General features: G+C 29.5%; 1 protein-coding gene and 1 long non-coding RNA gene across 2 annotated transcripts in view; one reads left to right on the forward strand and one right to left on the reverse strand.

The window, feature by feature from the left end:
* The window catches only part of LOC115889481 (multidrug resistance-associated protein 4-like), a 69,733-nt gene extending 53,354 nt beyond the window's left edge, over nt 1-16,379 (reverse strand). Inside the window, exons 1-2 of the mRNA XM_030909486.1 lie at nt 16,040-16,379; nt 14,967-15,077 (exon numbers count right to left, since the gene is read on the reverse strand). Coding sequence (XP_030765346.1) covers nt 14,967-15,077; nt 16,040-16,113 — 185 coding nt within the window. The 5' untranslated portion in view covers nt 16,114-16,379. The remainder of the gene's footprint in view (nt 1-14,966; nt 15,078-16,039) is intronic.
* A 642-nt stretch (nt 16,380-17,021) lies between these two features.
* LOC115889482 lies at nt 17,022-19,259 on the forward strand. The gene is made up of 2 exons (XR_004051458.1): nt 17,022-17,053; nt 17,263-19,259. It is a non-coding gene; the product is annotated as an uncharacterized LOC115889482 (long non-coding RNA).
* Nucleotides 19,260-21,692: the final 2,433 nt, after the last annotated feature.

Below are 21,692 nucleotides of genomic sequence, written 5' to 3' on the forward strand. Positions count from 1 at the left end.
TCGTCATAAACTTAGGTACGGCTAATGTCGAAGATGGAGAGCTGGTCTCTGTGGAGCCGTCTCAGATGCTGGCTTTTGTCAAAGCTCTGAGACTATATGATGAGTTATAACACGTTATAACTAGTGATGGGAAAAACCGATTAATTTCAATAATCGAGAACTCGAGTTTCAAGCGATTGCAATAACAGAGCGATCGCTCGAGCGAAATATCGTTCGTATTTAAAAATTCGATTTTTCGTCCGTCGCTTGTTGTAAGTACTCGTTAACGCCAAGCGCGAAGCAGTAAGTTGCGTGCGCAAGTCACATATTCTTTCGGTGCTGAATGGCAAGACGAGCGATTCGCTTGATAATATATTGATTTGGTTTTAGTTTATTTCCAAGCATTGTCGATGTAGATCGGAAAATTTTGTCCCTCAGATACGCAACAGATAAATATATATACAGCGTCGTATACATTTGCTACCTGCAATGTATGTAAAAAATTCGCTCGACTTTTTATCGAGTATGTCACATTAAAATCGGATTTCAATTTATTTCATTCTAGGATCGCTTGCGTTCATAATCGAGCAATGTCGGTTAGTTCATAAATCTAGTACTCGAGCGAATTTTCGCTCGAGTTATCCCATCTCTAGTTATAACTCAAGAAAAGGGAACAAACAATAGATCTGTAAGGTCGCGGTGATTAACTCCAGACGTATAACGATACCGGATTGAACCACCCTGTCTTTCATACCAGACACCCTCTACTGTCTGTTGTCATGTGTATCATGGGCAGAGGGTGTGTGGGGGTCTTAGCTCAAACCGCCCGCGCCCGGACAAAGAGGAGATGACCTCACCAAAAACCTAAGTCCTGTGATGGCGGGACCAGGTCAAAAGTATGCGTGGTTAGATAGAAGACTAGCCTCTACTAGTCTCAACCTTGGGGCACCGGGGGGAACCCATTGTATTCTCGTCTCCCATATGCGGGGCTCTGTAGAAGTGGACCGACAAACCCTTGCGGTGTTATTGACCTCAAATCCAAGGAGACGACAGAGAAAGAGGGATATATCCTCTATTATAGATTCGGGACAACACCTATATCAGGTCTACAGAGAGACCAAGTTAAAGAGGTTGAGAAATGGAGACAGATCCTCTAGCCCCCACCTCACGGGTATCTCAGCCGGAGACAAGCTCCTCGAATGTGAAAGGCACGGAGGGCTAACCCCAACCGTGGAAGAGTGTATACCCTCGTACGAGGTAGATGCCCACTCCTCGGAAAATTAACATCTGTTGTCAGAGAAGGAAGGGAAATACTCTGTCCCCCCTACAACAGGAAGATCCCCATGTATGATGAGTTATAGACTGTATGATGAGATATAACTCAAGAAAGGGAGACACAATAAATCTTTAAAATCGCGGTGGTTAACCCCCATTCTTACTCATTCTATATTCTACTATGCGAAGAGTTCAGTGTCCAAGTTAAGCATATCGGATGGGGTGAATGTAGAATGTAACTGGAACAAGCCAATAGTCACAAAATCTATGTAATCTAATATTATCGAAAAAAATCGGCGCACTAAAGGGTATTTAACCCAAAAAGATGGCCAATATTCAAAAATCTAAATTCAAGATATCAACCAACCAATACCAGGAATTATTTGTAAAAACATGAATATATTCGAGCGTGGGTGGTAGGGGTCAATGACCACTCCACGCTAATCACAAATTGTTCTTCGAATAGACGGGTTGTGTATCGCTGTGCTTTTAGAAAATTTACTTAATAATAATTATCTTAGTTTTTCTTTCTAATCGCGATCTTTTATTGATCTTATATCAGTATGGAAGGGTTGAAGAAAGACTTGTTTAGTATTACTCTTTAGTATAACTGTTATTTTGTAGTTGATTTATTGACTTGTGTTAAGTTATTGTAGTAACAATATTAATCTGCTAGTTCAATAATAGACATATTATTTAATTTATAACAGAATGTTTATGTAAACTTTCAGTATGTAATCGAACCTTATCAAGTATATCAATCTGGGTGGTTTTGTACCTTAAGTATTCCTTTAGAAGGCCTTGATAAGAAATTTTGCTATTTTTGCGAGTTAGGCAGTTACAATTTTTTTTTATCGAATAAAAATGTAGTGTTTTTCTCTTTCAACACCCTGTATCTTAGAAACAATGCATTTCTGGACCTATGTTTATGGGAACTTTTCTCCATAAAATGACCTGAGGAATCACTCCTTCGAGTATTGACATGTTATTGAGAGACACCCTGAATAAACATATGTATTTACATTATACAGGGTGGTCCGAACTGTATTCCGGAAACTTCGGGAGCATATTCTGCAGATAAAAAGAAATAAAAAACTTCTTATAAATGTATGTCCTAAAATGCTTAGTTTCGGAGATACAGGGTGTAGAAGTTTCATTTTTATTTCGATTTTTTCCAAATAATTTCTGAAGTAACGTCAATATTTGGATGAAAATTGGTGTCTGACAGTTTTTTGACATGAGAAATTTGATTTTGATGTCATTATGACTCCTATTTGTAGAGGGCGCCACCTACATATGTTTTAACTGTTTTGAAGAGTAATAACTTTTTGTCCGTACCTGTATAGAACTGCTGAGTGAAAAAATATACATTTTCGTATTTTTTTACGTAAAAAATGTCTCTTGGTAAAAATCGTTACGAGCAACCCTTCTCGAGATATTTAGAATGGGAATAGTCAATACATGTCATTATTGACAAGAAATAAACATGTTGAGTAGATAGTTATTGGACTAAAAAGATATATTTGGAAAATTTTTATTTTTTTAAATTAATCATAAAATTTTCTTCGAAAAAATTATGATTGGTGATGACTTGGCACAAAAACATTACAAATTTATGATTTCCGTCTATTAACTATTTAGTCAACATGTTTAATTTATGTCACTGATGACAGGTATTGATAATTTCGATTTCAAATATCTCGAGAACTATTACTCGTAGCGATTTTTATTAAAAGATCTTTTTTACGTTAAAAACGTCGTAAATGTATATTTTTTTACTTAGTAGTTTTATACAGGTACGGACGAAAAGTTATTACTCTTCAAACCAGTTAAAAATATGTAGGTGGCGCCCTCTACAAGTAGGAGCCATATTGACATCAAAATCGAATTTCTCATATCAAAAAACTCCCAGACACCAAATTTTATCCAAAATATTGATGTTACTTCAGAAATTATTTGGAAAAAATCGAAATAAAAATGAAACTTCTACACCCTGTATCTCCGAAACTAAGCATTTTAAAACATACATTTATACGAACATTTTCGCTTTTTTTATTTTGCAGAATATGCTGCTGAAGTTTCTGGAATACAGTTCGGACCACCCTGTATAATTCAATCTTAATCTTGTCAATAAAAAAACGCTAGGTATGTAGCAATTTCTTTATTTTCTCACGTTTTAAAAGGCGGAAGAATGCAAAAAAAAAATAAAAATATTATTGGCCAGGTTTTGAGGTAAAATACCCCATAGTGCGGCGTCGGCGATGGCTATGACATGAAGCTCACTGTCATTTTATATGTAAAATTATATGAGAAATATCATCGATCATCATTTCCAAGCCAACGGGAGCAGTTTATTTTCGATCGTCCGGTATATTTTATCCCTTTTGGCTTCGGACAAGGCAAGGAGTTAAAATAGATGAGTACAGATATACAAGTGATATATTATTGGTCAAGGCAAAATTATGTACTAGTAAAAAACAACAGAAAAGTTTGTGTCTGGATGGTGTCTGTATTCTAAACTTATTTTGAGTGTCAGCCGAGGTGTCAGCTCATTTAAAAAAAGCTTCAATTAGCTTGGTGTAACATAAAAAATATAGCTATTATGCTCAAGATAAAACAAGAAACATACATTTACAATATAAATTTTAAGCATTACTCAACTGCTCAAACTCGTTATTATGATATTAGCAACTCTCAGCGGCGCTGAGAGATTAATTTTGGCAGGGGTAGTAGCAATATATTTAAATAATGTAATAGTTTTTAATTACATTTTCACCGAAAGGTTTTTGAAAAATATAAACCTGAATTCACTATTTTGATTGATATTATTAATTTCTTTTGTGACAATTTTTTTATACATTTTATCTTATTTATCAATTTCTTTCTGGGAGGGGTAATTACTCTCATTACACGTCCTGTCTATGCGCCCCTGTCAACTAGTTTCTAGTATATTAGGTACTGAATTAATTTTGTAATTTTCTTGCAAAAAAAATCTAAATTTCGGATTCCTTTTCCAGAGAATCAAATTTTTTAAACACAATTTTTGTTAATGCACTAAAACTTGTATTACTTGATATACATAAATTTAAAAAAACTGTTAATTTATTCATAATAATGTTTATATAAAATAATGAGGAAAAGTCCATTGGAGATAATAATAAAGTTGATAATTAAAATACAAAAAATCACTCTTCAGTGTGCAAATTAAAATTCTTTGATAAAGTCTGGAAAATTTATATTTATGGAAAAATACAATCAGGCAATTTATGTAATACTTTAGTCGGTAACTATGTATATTCTTTAGACTTGGCAATCTCTATCCAAGAAACAGACTATACATAATATAAATCGTAATATAAATAACAAAATCTTTTATAAAAAATATATCTTAAAGTAAGATTTACTATAATTTACCTAAGGATTTGTGTAATGTAGACAGTATCAATTCAATCAATTTATACTAACGTCAAGTGTATATCCTAGAGTAAATAAATAATATAAATCCCGAAAAATCTTTCAACTAGCTAGGTTGATTAGTTTAGCTGCCACTTAAGTATATTTAATTTACAATAAATTAGTCAGACAAATATTATTAACTTACTTTACTAAGAAATTTTGTTGACCTGTGAATTTAAAATTTGTTTCTATTAAATTGATAAATCAGATTTAATTTTATGATGAAAAAAAAATAAAAATTAAATTATTACATTATGTCATTTTAGATTTTTCAAAATAATTGAGTTTAAATTGTTTTGATATTAAACTGGCTTTTGAGATAAAATATTTTGTAAATAAAACATTATTTATCAAAAACAAATTACAAAAATGCTCAATATTTACCATCAAAATCTAATTGACGTTTTTTGATATCTGGAAAATTTCATTTATGAAAAACACTAATGACCCAATTATATCAATATAATCAGTTAAAATCTGTTAATTATTAATTTTAAAAATATAATATCATAACGAGGGTCAATATCAATAATGATTCTCTCTAAAAATGTAAACAAAAAAATGTAAAATGTAAACATAACACCTAGTCTACTTCCCATAAATAAAACAAATTTAGTTTATAAGCTAAAATATATAATAAAAATGTTTTATATTTTATTTAAATAACTAACTTCTTTTATTACCTTTAATATAGCAGTCTGTCCCGCAATTTATGGAAGATTTCGACAGACGACATCCAAAAAATACAATTTAGCAATACAAATAAAATAATAAATAATCAAAAAACAACAAATATTTTTGGCGCGCTGGAAGTAAAAATTCAAGGCCGTGACACAACACGCGAGAGGAAAAGTGGTAAGAACAGCCTACAGCTTAGAAAAAATCGTCCGATTTAAATGAAATTTGGTATGTCGATGGCCAACTTGACCGTGTATGACACGTATCAGTGTCAGTTAGTTTTGACGTAAAAAAGGTAAAAAGTTGATGTCGTCCGATCACGACCAAATTTGGACGGTAGGCTATGTAAACGACGTTTCGTTTACATCTTCATCAAGGTGGGACTAAGGATTTGATATTGAAGAAAAATGTGGGTCGATTTCGGTTCATAATTGAGGACGGGCTACAGGATGGCGCCCTCGACGTTTCGAACCGATCGATGCCTCTAAATGGACGATATCATCAAGATTTTCCTCAATTATGGGTCAATTGGAACCAAACTTGGCACATGGATAGAGGTGCCCGAATGGGGTCCTCAGACGGACAAACGGTCATTTTAATACAAATTTTGTAAAAGTGAATCAAATTATTTATTAATTTTTAATTTATTACTTTTTCAACATTTCAAACTACACTTTTTCAAATATGCCCTTCAAATCCTTCAATTTAATAGTTGTTAGTAAGAAGTTTCACTTCAAATATGCGGATAGAGTACACAAACATTTTTTATTTTATTAAATAAAATCAATCTAGGACAATTATTAATCTCGAATTCTAGTACTAAGGTTTATAGCTCCATACTCAGTATGCACTGATGCGTCAATTTGATGCCACCGTGCGTCCATACAGATCCATACACACATAGTGACTACGGGGTTATGTGTTTTTAGAAAGACAAAAAATAATATAAAGTGAAACGTCGTTGTTAAATTCGTTTTAGTTAAATTTGTAACATGTACAATATACAAATGTTTTCTAATTAAAACATACATCAAAAATAAAATAGTCTAACTATTAAATAATTATCGTTTTGTGTAATTATCAACTTTTGAAGTCAGATTAACTAACACTTCCGTTATTTTGATATTAAGTTAACTTGTGAGATAAAATACTATGTAAATAACAAGTAATAAATAAAAACATAATTGAGATACTCCAAAAATTTTAACCTAATTATCAAATTAAAAATATTGTATGATAATAATTTTAAGATTTTGTTTTCATTTAACTTATTTAAATATAGTAATAACTATAATTGTACCTGTTTTAGCTTTTAAGCCTTTAATTGCTTCATGCTTATAACAATAATATATACGGCGTCAAGTTACCTTACAAAAATGACGATCGATTACATTCACCACACAACTTTAAATAATTTGCCATCGGTCGTCATTTCAGTCAATATAGTAAATAATTATTTAAAAAGCTATTTTTTTATAAATTACCAATGTTACGTAATTAGTGATGTAAAATTATCGGTAATTTATAAATCGGTAATATTACGGTAACACTGGTAATTTATAAAAAACAACTTTTTAAATATTTTTTTATTTCAAAACTGTAGAAACATTGCAAAAAAGGCAAGAACGTTTTTTAAACTAGTCAGAGTCAGAGTAGCCTATGTCAATTGAGACACGTCTATTACTTTGCATTCGATATCTTCCTCTTCTTCCATATCTTTCTCAGCAGCTTCTACCGTTGTTGGATGTTCTTCTACATCATAGATAAATGCAACAAGTTTAGATTGGAAAGCCCGTATAAATTTTAGATCGCGAAATTATTTTGGGTCGCGACCGTTATACGCGATCTGGCGCTGCTATAGCGGTCGCTAAGAACAACGGCAAACAAAAACAGAAATAATTTACTCTTGTCAAAATCAGAATCTTCAAAAATCATAATAATTTTTCAAAATCTAAACCGCTTCATTAAAGGAATCCCGAAAAGTGTTTATAGCGTCCATTTTCAAAGTAATTATTGCTATCTTGTGAGTTTAATTCAAGTTTTATTTACTCCAACCGGTGATAATTGTGAAAAAGTGGCATTAAAAACTTAAAAAGCTGTGCTGCTAACTGTGAACTGCAAAAACCATCGTGGATCGTGGCATAACGTCGGTTTCCAATGTTTCATAGGTATTTCATGCACGCGTCCTTATATAAAATAAAGTTTCTTGTATGCAACACACTGTATTTTATTTATAAAATTAAACGAAAATAATAATAAATTTGAATAAACAATATTTGGCGATATAATTCCGGAAAAAGCCGAACCGCTCCGAAATTTTCAAAAGTTTTGGGTCGCGACCGTTGCAAGAATAGCGCCAAATAGTGTTTACATTGTCCTTATGGGCACTTTCCAATCTAAACTTGTTTCATTTATCTATGTTCTACATTTAGTAATTATAATCATGAGTAAGTTTTCCGGCCCTTTTCAGGGTAAGTCTGTTTCTTCTTAGCCGATGAACAAATCCATAGATTAGATTAGATTCTTCGACATGTCTATCGGCCTGATCCACTGCGACCTTTCCAGATTTATTGTGGTCATTTTCCGATCCTTAGGTTATATTCTCCAGTCCTTTCCTTTTCACAAAGTCTAGCAAATTGTAGTTTGGCAACTTGGAAATCTTTACGTAGTCTCTGGTAATCATTGCCCATTACCGAGAATCGCTCATTTGTCAGGCTGTCGCGACGCACTGACATAAAAGATGTTCTGTCGTTTCTTCTTCACATTGGGAGAAGCTGCACATGGATTTGGCCATAATGTTGCATAGTTCAGTTAGGGCCTGTCACGCCATGACAAGATCATGATAACATTGACAAGTGACAAGACAATTATTTGTACTTTGCTTTGAATAAGAAGACTAAGGAAGGAGCATATCAAAAATCTTAGGTACACCGCGATGGGCCTCAAATATGGCCGACTTAAATTCCGGTTTATCAGTGTCGTTCTAATTTTATTTAAAAAATGTAAAACTATGATGTAGGGTAGACGTGGGGTAGACTCAATAATTTGTTGTTTTATTTTACGTTGTGAATAAATGTTGGTAGTTATTAAAATTGTTATAAAAATATATAATTCTAATAAAAATAGATAAGTTATAATAAGTATTTATTAACACAAACATCTGATACGCTACTGAAGCAGGTAAGTCAAATTAACGTATCTAAATTCTTTGACATCTAATCTTTGACAAGTAATAAATAAAAGCTAAAATGCAAGAAAAATAACTTGTGTCTAGCCCTAGCAGGCAACTATTAAGCCCGACCAATCACGTTAGAGTTTTTGACAAACACAAATGAATTAACACCCTTCAAATAACCACGCTAACCAACCTGATTGGTCAAGCTTAAAAGTAGACTGCTAGGGCTAGACACTTCTGAAAAATATATAATTTAGTTAATTTAAGTGAATTTCATAAATGATCGGTTTACTACACGTATGTATATTATATAGTCACTTACTAGCGAAAAGTTGTTCCATTATTTCACTCAATTTTTGCCGAGATCTACCGCACGCTACACAACCAACTATTTTGTCAATATTTGAGTCTTTTTCGATAAATCGCGATAGTGTCACTGTTAATTTAAGTTCTGCCACAATTTCCATCTAGATTTACTACCTTTATAGAACTATCAGTAGTAGAATAAATAATAAATAACATAAAATCAGCTCCGTAAAGACTGACAAATCCACAAAATTTCAAATCAAATTCAAATGTGTCAAATGAATCGTCAAACAGAACTGTCAAGGATCCCCACCGTAGAGAGCTTTTATGGTGCCTTTTCCGCCCACCATGCATGAATACATGGATAGCATTATGCTCCTTCCTTAGTCTTCTTATTCAAAGGTACTTTGTGTTTGTGTAAACTGGCAGTTATCAGATACTACATTTAAAAACAAGTTTAAAAACCAACTTCTTCAGACACAGTAACTTCTTTATTAACTATTAAGTTCTTTTTATAATCATATCACAAAAACATCTCTGGATCTATATATTTAGAAAGCATCAATATATTTAATATAGTCATTTATCTCATTCATTCGTTTCTTCCTTTCCTATTTCTTCTCTTTTTATTCTCTTTATTTTTGTATAATTATTTTAGTTTTTTTATATATAAGTTGTTAAATACTTTATGGCTGAAACAGTATCTAGATCTTTCTAGATATCTGCAATATAATGCCTTTTGTCAGCTTTATTAACTAAAAAGTTGTTATTAATTTTTTATTTCGTTGTTCTTTGTAATTGGGCTTATGACAATAAACATTTATTATTATTATTCTTTGTTTTTTTGTTTTGTGTTTGTTCGTAGAGAAATTATGGAGGAACTTATAGCAGAGATCTTATATTTCTCTATGATTTGAATTTTATGTTTTGTGTTGTGTTTTGCCCTTTTGTGTGGCGTTCGCGTTTTTTTTAAGTTATTGTCAAGAAAATAGAAATAAAATCAGGTAATATTTTGTTCAGCCGATGATGTGATTTAAAGACGATCCAGGAAAGGGTATCATGCAAAGCAAGTTCATTATGTTAAGACATTACCCATCTCTGAACCCCGTCAACGTAAAACGAACTGACTATAAATTCGCGCTTTCATTTCATAGTGTTGAGCATTTGCTACCTCAACTGAATTTCAACTGCCGAGTTTATAAATCCAACTTAAAGGTGCATTAATTTTTGACGATGTTATTTTATTTAAATCTTTGATTGTTATAATAGCCAGATTACAAACCCTACGATCTTATTAGCGTGGCGTTGTTAAATACTTTTAATATAGTTTATTTGAGATTAATAATAATAGGTTAATTCAGCATATATGTTTATATTATTAAATTTAATTTAGCATTTAACTAAAAAATTGTACAGTAGTTTATACTTTCCAAATTTCAATTAAATTTAATTCAAATTTAATTAAAAATAAATAAATAATTCGTAATATTTTTAAAAATACATAAAATTTTAGATTCACATTTAAACTGCCCGCTTTTCGTACTACGTAGGCAATGCAGGTAACTATTTTATCGATTATGTCTGTCATAGTTCAGATAAGGCTCAAAGGTGTGCTACTATCGATCCTGGCTAAACACGTTGCTTATTTTTCACTATGGAAATGACATCTCTTTTATTTTATACATATTTCTCTATGATTAGAACTGAATTCTTTTTAAATTTTGGCCTTATCGTATTCGAAAGAGGGAATGATAAGTAGAACCAGATACTTTTTATATTTAATAAAGCCTTAAGCATATTTTGGAAACATAAATAAATAGTGTATATTATGGTTAAATTCCGCATGCCAATTGATGTCAGTGACGTTACTGTTCTCGTTACCGATAATTAATAAAAAGTCCATCGTCGATAAGAAAGTTACTTAACCTACAGTAATCTGTATGCGAATTAAAATTTACTGATAAGGTGATAAGGTCTGAAAATCTGTCTGGACTGAGGCAATACGTTAATTGAGCTTAATTCTCTGTACTTTTTTCGATATATCAACAAAAATAAAATTAAAAAATATATATCGCTATTAAAAATAATTAACTAAAAATTGATAATTGAGGTAAACAATTTACAGATTAAAACTATCAGAATTCAATTTTTCCTTGTAGAATTAACGAAGAATTTATATGTATCAGAAAAATGTTAAATAGATTAGTTATGGATTGAATATTATCAGCGACTTTGCTCATCTCACTGATAATACTGTTACTCAACCTAGAAACATACTGTCTGCAAATTTGAATTTGTTTTCGGTGGAACCTGGAAATTTACTTTAACGGAAATATACAAACCGTCAATTTATGTAATCGAACAGAATCCGCTAGTGCAAAATGTCCTTTGAGCCCGATTATCTCTATTTTTTTCAAAATCTTTAGTTGCGTTATTTTAAATAAAATAAATATGTACGTATATTCGGTAACAAAGTAAAATTATCTTTAAAAAAAATGCAGTCTGTATACAGAATACTTCTTAATAAATAATGAAATCTTTCTATATTTTAACAAATAACTTAAATCCATAAAATATTAAGTTAAATTTGTCTATACTATCCAAAACAAAAATAAAGAAACATGTTTATAAATTTAAAAAAGTTCAGATTAGAATATTCATATGACTAATAAAAAAATAATTCATACTAAAATTAGATAAATTGTAAAACATCTCAAACCAAACTGATCTATTGCACTATTCAATAGGTAGTTTATGTACTACTGATAATTGAAAATGAGGGGTCCAGGGAAAAAACATGATAAGCGCCATTTTCCTAATTTTACAGGAGAGCACTGGACGGCTGGCGGTTATCAAATTCTTTACGTGTATTTTATACTTTTACTAGGCATATATCATAGGATTCGATAACTTATTGCACTGCAAAGTTTATACATTTAGTAGGGACCAGTTAGACCTACTATAATGTAAAATCCTAAAATTAAAAAATTGGCGCTTATCAAGTTTTCCCCTGGACCCTTCAAATAAAAGTATCTAATATTGTTCAAATATTCATACGATGCAATAAAAAAATCAAAAGTTTTATGACCAAGTGAGCTGTCTATGATGAGAGATAAACAATTCTTATGAAAAATTACATTAGAATTTCATTAAGTATCAAAGACAAAGCTCTCTTAACCATAAAACTATAATGGTACGGTATATTTATTTTAGTTAGATGTTAATGTAATGTTTTGTGATTACTCTAATAGTTTGATTAATAGCAATGTAATAATTAATAGAACATCTTTAAAAATAGTTTAGCATCAATACAACACTGCATTTGAAGTTTTTATCTACTTTAAAAGAACTTTAAAAGTATTTTGGTGTATTTTGGAGAATTAATGTATTTATTTTGCTCTTAATTATTGAACTCCTTCAATAAATAATTAAATGTTATTATACTTTAAATATCTTCGTATAACTGATAAAGAGTAGACTAATAAACAAATTAGATAAATAAAATTGTAAAACATAGTATTCAATAGGCAGTTTATAATTGAAGGGTCCAGGGGAAAAACTTGATAAGCGCCAATTTCTTAATTTTAGGATTTTACAATATTATAGTAGGTCTAACTGGTCCCTACAAAATGTATAAACTCTGCAAAGCAATAAGTTATTAAATCCTATGATATGCCTAGTAAAAATATAGAATAAATGGAAAGAACCTGATAACCACCAGACGCCCAAATGCTCTCCTGTAAAATTAGTAAAATGGCGATTATCATGTTGTTCCCCTGGATCCTTCAATTGGAAAAAATATACAATTGGAAAGAAAATATTGTTTTAATATTCATACTAGGATTTCCAATTTTCGGGATCGGAATCCCGTTTTAAAATCCATAGAATGGGAAATTTATCTAAAGAAATACTTAATAAAAATGCAGCTATACATCAAAAAGAAAATGAGAAAAGAGCTTTTTTAAAATAGACAAAACAAAGTAACATTCATATTTAGTGATTAAAAAATTAATCCTTGTTGAAAAAATAAATAAAATATAGCAAACACGGAAATATACATACTGACATAGAAATTCCAAGTCAGCGCATAGCCTTATGAGAAATTACATTAGAATTTCAAGAAGATTCAAAGTCACGGATTGAATATAAAACTTTAATCACAGGGTATATTATTTTGGTAAACCCATTTCAATACGATTTGAGAACATAAGTTACAATAATGAAAACAATGCTTTTATTTGAGAAAAATAACGAATAACTTAATCAAACAATAATCGAAAATAGACCTGTTATTGTTTATCATTATGATTATAATACTCCTAATTGTTTTTCTACTTTCTTTTGAAAATCTCGCCTTAGCATAAAAATAAATATCATTATAATAAATAACACAAATTACAGAAGTCTCTAACACATTATTATAATTAAATACCATGTGATTAACGAGTTTTTTTCCATCAAGCAGGTTAATTATTGATTTTGGCACTTAAAAAAAGTCATATAATTTTCCAAAAAAAAAACCTAAATACGGTATGAACGAAAAAAAAACGGCGTCAAGTTGCCTCTCAAATGATAGCGATCCTTATTTCCAAGCCAGTACTAATGCCGTTTATTTTTTTTGGATCGTATATTATTAAACACTGTCCAATGAGCCAGGAACTGAAATATTTCGACAGAACACAACCAAAAAATGAGAGAAAATAAAATTTATCTGGAAAGTAAAATGACAGACAAATGTTACAGGCTACAGGAAGTGAACTTCTCGTTGGACAGACTTTAGTTAATATTAAAATTAAAAAAGTCACTGAGAACCAAATTTTTAATAAAATTGATTTAATATAAAATCTAATTCGTTAAAAAGCTAATATGTATAATTTACATTTATTCGTTTTTTTTTATTTTAAAAAAATGGATTCATTTTTTATTTTAAATTGATATAAAACGGACATCTTTCATACCAAAGGGAGATAGACGTAGACAAAAATGAAATATTTTTAAATAGGTATTATAAGAATATACAGTATGTCCCCTGACTTTTTTAATATTGACATTTTGAGAAAAATGCATTCTTCATAAAATTTTGTGCTTGTTCTAAAATGGTTAATCCCCTTTATACTATTCCAAATTTCCGTACCATTTAAGAGAACATTAAAGAAAAACATGAAAATGTAGTTAAATTTTTTCCTCAAAATCAAAGGGCATTTCTAAAGTAATCTAATTTCCATTTCATTCTTTGATAGATGGTTTTAATTAATTTTGATTATCATCATATTTTTTTCTGTTGATAAAGTAAGTATCACATTTTCTGATACCTATTATTGTCCTTTCTGTAGCATTGAAGTAAATAGATTTTGTGGATTTTGTGCTTTTTTAACATTTTAAAAAAGCAAAAAATATGACGCTAATTAAAATTATATCAATAACAATATATCAAAAAATAAAAACTAAATTATATTACCGTAAAAAACGCGTTTTGAATTTTAGGAAAACTATATTTTCATGTGTTTTCTTTAATTTTCTCTGAAACGTTAACAGGATTAACCATTTTAAAACATGCAAATTTTTTTATGAAGAATGCATTTTTCTCAAAATGTCAATAATAAAAAAGTATTTCCTCTTGTAAAGACAATCCGGGGACATACTGTATACAAGGGTACTATATAGGTAAAAATACTCATTAAAATTAAAAGTTATTTATCTAACGCTTTACTGGACATAATATTAAGAAAACATATTTCATCTAAATTTTTACCTTCTAAAATTCTCTATTATTATTTAAAAAGTAGTTTGGGAGCATAGTTTCTTAGTTTTTATTTTAAATAAAGAATTTTTCCCTGATATCTCGCTTACAAATTAAATTAAGCACACTAAGAATAATTTCATATTATTTCATATTGACAATGTCACACTAATGCATTTAACCACATTTAACTATATTTATTTCATCTGTAATATGAGACCGATCAATCTAAATAAGTGTAATTTTTCACTTTAGTGTTTTAATAAGAGAAAAAAGTGTTTTAGACTTGTGTATAAAAATATTGGCAACTTTATATTCTCAGAATTTACGAAAAATAAAAGTAAATTAAAACATTACCTTTCCAATTCATCTCCTAAAGGACCTGACAGATCTTCTTGGGTGCTGTTATAAATATCTTTAACTTCCAAGTCTTTCTTGTAACCAGTTTTAAAGAAAGGAAGAACCCAACTGCAAAGAATAAATTATGTAAAATATCTCTATAATATTTTTTATATCTGAATACACAGTGCATATTTTAATATAAATTAAAAGTATATTGTAATGTATACCATTTACTCACTTAACAGCTTTGTATTTGGTAATTTTTTACTATTTCCTTTAAGCAAATAGTTTTATACAGAAAATGTACATAACTGAATTCCAGTTTATAAATTTTCAATAATTGGTAATATCCTTTCATATATTTTTTAAGAATTAAATTTTAGTTTAAAAGTACATAAACTTTGTATTATAATAGTAAAAAATGTAAAGTATAAAGTCTGAAATCACTAAGAGGTTTGAAATTAATTATGAATATATGTAGGTAAATATTATATAGGCACTATATTATAAATAATAATTACATGTAAAATAAGATATATCATAGACAAGTATCCTCATTTAAACATCAAAAAAATAAATGTAGAAAATCACATACATATTTGTACTTTGGATTATTAATTGAAGTATAATAATCAATTTAATTTGACAAAGTATCTATAATAATATGAATTACAAATATGTATTAACAAAATAAATATTAAATAACAAAAAAATTACACAATAATAAAACATACGAGAAAACATATTAAAGAAAGCTATGGACAATTTAAAAAAAAATACAAAATAAAGACACAAAGACAAAAATATAAAGCAGATGATGTTACAAAATCCTATTTATTCAAAAAAATACCTATAATTTATAACTGAAAGAGTTATTTGATATATTAAGGATAATTTGATTTAAATATTAAATTGTGAATTTATATCAAGTTATATTATTAAATAAGGTATAATAAGAATTGACAAAAAACTAAACAATCGTTTTATTTAATTTTCGGTATAATTTTAAGAAGCTTTTATGTTATAAACTAATTCACTCATTCTGTTACTTCTTATACACTTTTTACTTTGTAGCAAAATAAACTTACCAGAAAAATAATCTGCTAAAAAAGTTAGCTTTCTCTTCAGGGCTCGGATTATTAAATTTTTTAGTCGAGTCCATTTTGAAGAGTAGGTATTACTAGAACGGCAGTAATACACAAACTAATTATGACCAGACCGAGTACTTGCTATTTAAACTGATTTTCATATTCAGGAAGCGATCATTTCATCTCAATTTCTGATAAAACTACCACAAGGTACGAGCGTGATAATTTCAAATGAAATATACAAATTCTGTGCAATTCCTAAGTTAAAAATAGAAAAAAAAACACTTTTATAGGCTGGAAAATTCAGTATAAAAGTTAGGTTAGAGATCAAGTAAAATGTCAGAAAGTTAATGAGCTACTGCTGACAAATTTTTGAAAGCAGAGTTTATTATCCATAGGATCGCTAATCTGTCATCATAATAAATCAGAGATATCTGGAATAAATATAAAATCTATTGTGTAAAAATATAATCTATCTTGTTTACCAAACTGGTAAAATATCTCTGTAAAATACTGAATGACGAAAACAAAATCATGACTACCAAAGATCCGAGAGAAATTTGTTTGCGTTACGCGTTACTATTAACTATATATGATTATACAAAAGATTATATATGATTATGACTATTAGAGATGAGTAACTATAAACCCACAGAACATAACTGCAACCTTAATTTTGAGTGGCAAAGTGCAAGGTGGTGCAAGATATAGGCTGGTATTTATAGTTGCATCTCGAGACGCCAAGACGGTCTTGGGCTCTCGAGAGCGGAATCCACAGAATACACGAGCAAACGTCATTTTGGAGATTGCGATTTTCATTTTGGAGATTGTCATTTTGGATAGTTTATGTGATCTGTGGATAGTTTCTTAACCTAACTTTTTTAGTAAACAAAATAAATCCCTTGTAAATCCGTTTTGTCTGATTAAACAGTTTTGAATTTTGAATATGTTAGAAGAGTTTGAGGATATTTTGGACCATGTAGAAGAAGAAAATCGTCTTCGAGTTCCAAAAAGGTATATACGGGATGCAGGAAATCCAATAGAAATGTTTAGCGAGGGTGAATTTAAATACCGATATAGGTTTAACAAGGCTACAATTACAGAAACTATTTTACCTCTTATAAATTGAAGACTTGCAAAAACCTACCAATCGTGGTTTACCCATTCTCCCCGTTGTTCAATTACTAATTTGTTTACAGTTTTATACGACTTGTAATTTTCAGATGGTAAATGGAGACTTGCGTGGTGTTAGCCAACCTACAATAAGCCAGATAATCAAGAATAATGCAATAATGTGGAAGTATTTCAAAATCGCAAAAATTTTTTTAGTCTAAATGTTCAGGTCCCAAAAGGGAAATTATGGATATTATAGTTGGATATCCAGGGTCAAGTCATGATAGTGTTATATTCAATCGAAGTAATTTAAGAATGCTAATGGAAAGGCGTGATATTCGTGATTTACTTCTTGGAGACAATGCATATAGATGTAGGCCAATTCTATTGACTTCTGTTCTACAGCTAGGTAATCAACAAGAAACCAGGTATAACTTTGCCCATAGAAGAAAGCGAAATGTTGAAAGGCTATTTGGGACTTGGTAAAAACGTCTTCCATTTCTCCGAGGTTTACAAAACAACTGTTGCTATTATTTGTGCAACAGCTGTTCTTCATAATATTGGTTTAAGGGAAAATTTAGATAATTTTGAAGATGCTAATTTACACATTCCAATTATAAATAAAAAGGAAGAGGGTTAGATTTTTGAAGAAATCTTATTCAACATTTTGCAAATTAATGTATTTATTGTATTAATATATGTATATCTAGTAATTATGTAATATGTTAAGTAATGTTCCAAGGTAACTAGTACCTATATAATAATTTTATTTACTTTTCTATTAGTGTTAAGTTAGTGTTTATATATTTACATGTAACATATTTTAAGTAATTTCTTATAGTCTATTATTAGTTATCATAAAAATACTGTTTTTCTATACTTAAATAACATATGATTTCTTAGTAGTTTTACGCTCACTATGACCAGACAGTTAAGTGCTTGTTTTAACTGGTCACACAGAATTTTCCCACTAATACATTAAAACTAAAAAAATTGTCTTTTTATTTTCTTCATCATGAATATTTATATAAATATCATATCACATAATATACAATATTGGATGTATACCGTATACCTATAATTTTCAAGATTTTATTCCTTGGTGTAAATTCTGTATTCTTATTGAGTTGACCACTCTATATAAAGTTGATACTCCATGTTTTATAGTTTTATTTAGAATAATATTTCACAATACACATTCTATGATTATTGCGTTTTTACTGCTTCCTTATTTCTTCTCGTCTAGATGACATTCTTCTCTATTCTTTTTTTTCTAGTCTGCTACGTAAATCAGTGACTGACAATTTTTGCCTTTACTTATAAATTTAATTTATTCTCTGACACTCGTCCAACCTGACTATGTCTTAGTCTCCAAGACTTAATTAACAAAACTAACTTAAAAATTACCTACAACAATAAAAAAAATATTCATTCTAAATTTATGATATTTAAAGATTTTAAAAATTTATGAAACTATTCAAAACTAAATAAACCAAAAGTAGTATTCATTAAACATTAAACATATTCTTCTAAATACTTCTGTTTATGTGTTTTTCTGTGTCATGGGGTAGAACTTGTGTCACTGTAAATAGTCCCTTATATTTAGTAGCACTTTTCATATAGACCATGTCTCCTATCTTTGTGATACCTTTAAATCTATATGTTTATCATAATTTTTTTATACTTCCTTTGTTCCATTTCTATATGTTCTTTGACCTCTTTTCTCAATTTTTCAGGTAATTGAATACTTTTCATTCTCTACCGTCAATAATCTCACTTATCCATCTTCAATCTTCGGAATATATCCATATAATAATTCAGGAGTTTTTTTCGCCAGTGGATTTATTCACAGATGTATTTATAGCTCTTTCTATATTCTTAATATATGTATCCCATTTGTTGTTATCATCTGCACAAGCTGAAGGCAGTATCATTGGAATAATAATGCTGTTCAACCATTTATGGTTGCATCATACAAATTCACCCAAATGTTCTGCTATTAAAATGGACACCCTCTTGATAATCTGGCTTATTGTAGGTTGGCTAATACCAAGCATGTCTCCATTTAATATCTGAAAACTACAAGTCGTATAAAACCGTAAACAAATTAGTAATTGAATAACGGGGAGAATGGGTAAACCACGATTGGTAGGTTTTTGCAAGTCTTCAATTTATAAGAGGTAAAATAGTTTCTGTAATTGTAGCCTTGTTAAACCTATATCGGCATAAATCCCCCCTCGCTAAACATTTCTATTGGATTTCCTGCATCCCGTATATATCTTTTTGGAACTCGAAGGCGATTTTCTTCTTCCACATGGTCCAAAATTACCTCAAACTCTTCTAACATATTCAAAACTGTTTAATCAGACAAAACGGATTTACAAGGGATCTTCTTCTTCTTTTTTTATGATGGCTCTGCTACAAGGCAACCGCCAGCTCAATTTGGGAGTGACCAAGATGTTGACTGGCTCTAAACCATATCAAGGCCACTGATTCTTATCTGAGTAAAATGAATAATGGGTAAATTTTAATATAACTAACTTCTATGAAGGTAACCTGTGACCTGTGACTGTAAAATGTTATTATTATTATTTATTAAATATATAAATGACGCGCTGAAAGGAAGATTATATCACACACAAAGGCACATAGGATAGAGGTCACACAAACAGACTGCATTCGGAAACTGAAACAAAAAGAAAATAAAAAATAGAAAGTTGAGCATTATAATTTAATTCTATTAATGTTAAAAAATATCATAATAGTTTCTATTAATTTTTCACTTGGCTTAGACAAAACTGTAAATATTGATAGTGGAGTAGGAAAATTCATTTCAATAAATTTTTGATATAAATCCAAATTAAACAAAAAATTTATAGGACATTCTAAAAAGATCTGATTTAGGTCTTCAACAGAGCCACACTCACAGAATGGATCTTCCTTCACTTTAATTTTATATAAATGGTTTTTTTTTTAAGCAATGGCCTGTACGCATTCTAATTAACGTTGTAATATGTCTTCTATCTATATACTGGAAATTTTTAAACCATTGTTTATCTGGGAAGATTGTTTGTGTATTAAAATACACATGCTTTTTTCTTCCATACGAGATTTCCAATTTTCTTTATAATTACACAAAATATCAGTTTTAATTGAATTAAAAATATCTATCGAATCCATCTCCATAGATTTCGGAATATTTAAATCTTTTCCAATATTAGCCAACAAATCTGCCTCTGTATTTCCCAAGATATTGGAATGACCTGGAATCCAGGCAATCCTGATGTCAAAACCATTAGAACTTGCTAAACAAATTAAACGTTTGGTTCTTAAGGTCCAATAATCAGCAGATGCTTTAAAGAGATTTTTACTAATTTTTTGAATTGAACTTTTGGAATCTGAAAAGATAATAACACTACGCAAGTTCTTTTTAATAGCAAACTTTACTGCATCATGAATAGCTATGGATTCTGCCTTACAAATACTTAAAGAACCAGTTAGTCGCGAAAAAAATTTAAAATTTATATAAGGAATATATATTCCAAATCCTGTTCTTTTATCTTTTTTAGATGCATCTGTAAAAATAAAAATATGAGAATTTTTAAAACGTTCAGATACTGACAAAAATTGTTCCTTAATAGAAAAATCATGTTTATTAATTTGACAATCAACTAATTTAATAGAATCATTCAAAATATTAAAACTAACTTCATAACACGGAAAATTTTGACTAACATAAAGATTATCAATATAAGGCAGAAAGTCATGTAAAGCTGAGACCACATAAGGTACATTATTACTATTAATATAAATTGGATTAACAGTTTTTCTAATATTGTAAATTAAATTTATTAATGGATTATTTTGTAAAGTTAACAATTTAGACAGAAATTTGCCTACAAGTATTTTTTCTTCTACATTCTAAATCAATCATAGAAGATTCTCCCAACAACGCTAATCTAGGAGTAGATTTCATACAACCTAGACAAATACGTAAACCCTCAAAAAATACTACATCTAGTTTATTTAAATTTTTTTGACTAGTTGGTTTAATAAAAATTGTTGCAAATTCCAAATGAGATCTCACCAGAGCAGAAAAAATAATTAAAAGGGTACAAGGATCAGCTCCCCACCACACTCTACAAACAGCCCTTAAAACATTTAAGGCTTTTTTAGCCTTATTAGTAATATTTTCAATATGCAAATCCCACTTTAAATGTTTTTGAAAAATAACGCCCAAATACTTCACATTATGTTTATATGGAATAATGTGATTTCCAAGTTGAATCAATGGTGGCTGATCTCTCCGTTTGCCCTTAGTGAACCATACTGCCTCACATTTTTCCAAAGATAAAGAAAGATCTCTATTAATAAGAAAATCATTTACAAGCTCCAAAGCATTATTAATTTTTTCAGACATCTCAAGTATATTTGAACCCTTAACAAAAATTACCAAATCGTCCGCATAACCAATAATCTTTACATTTAAATAATTTTTAAAAAGTTCTGAAATATAAATATTAAAAAGAATAGTACTTAA

Source organism: Sitophilus oryzae, unplaced genomic scaffold, assembly GCF_002938485.1.
Source record: "Sitophilus oryzae breed Bouriz unplaced genomic scaffold, Soryzae_2.0 scaffold_815_pilon_pilon, whole genome shotgun sequence".
Classification (NCBI taxonomy): Eukaryota; Metazoa; Arthropoda; class Insecta; order Coleoptera; family Curculionidae; genus Sitophilus; species Sitophilus oryzae.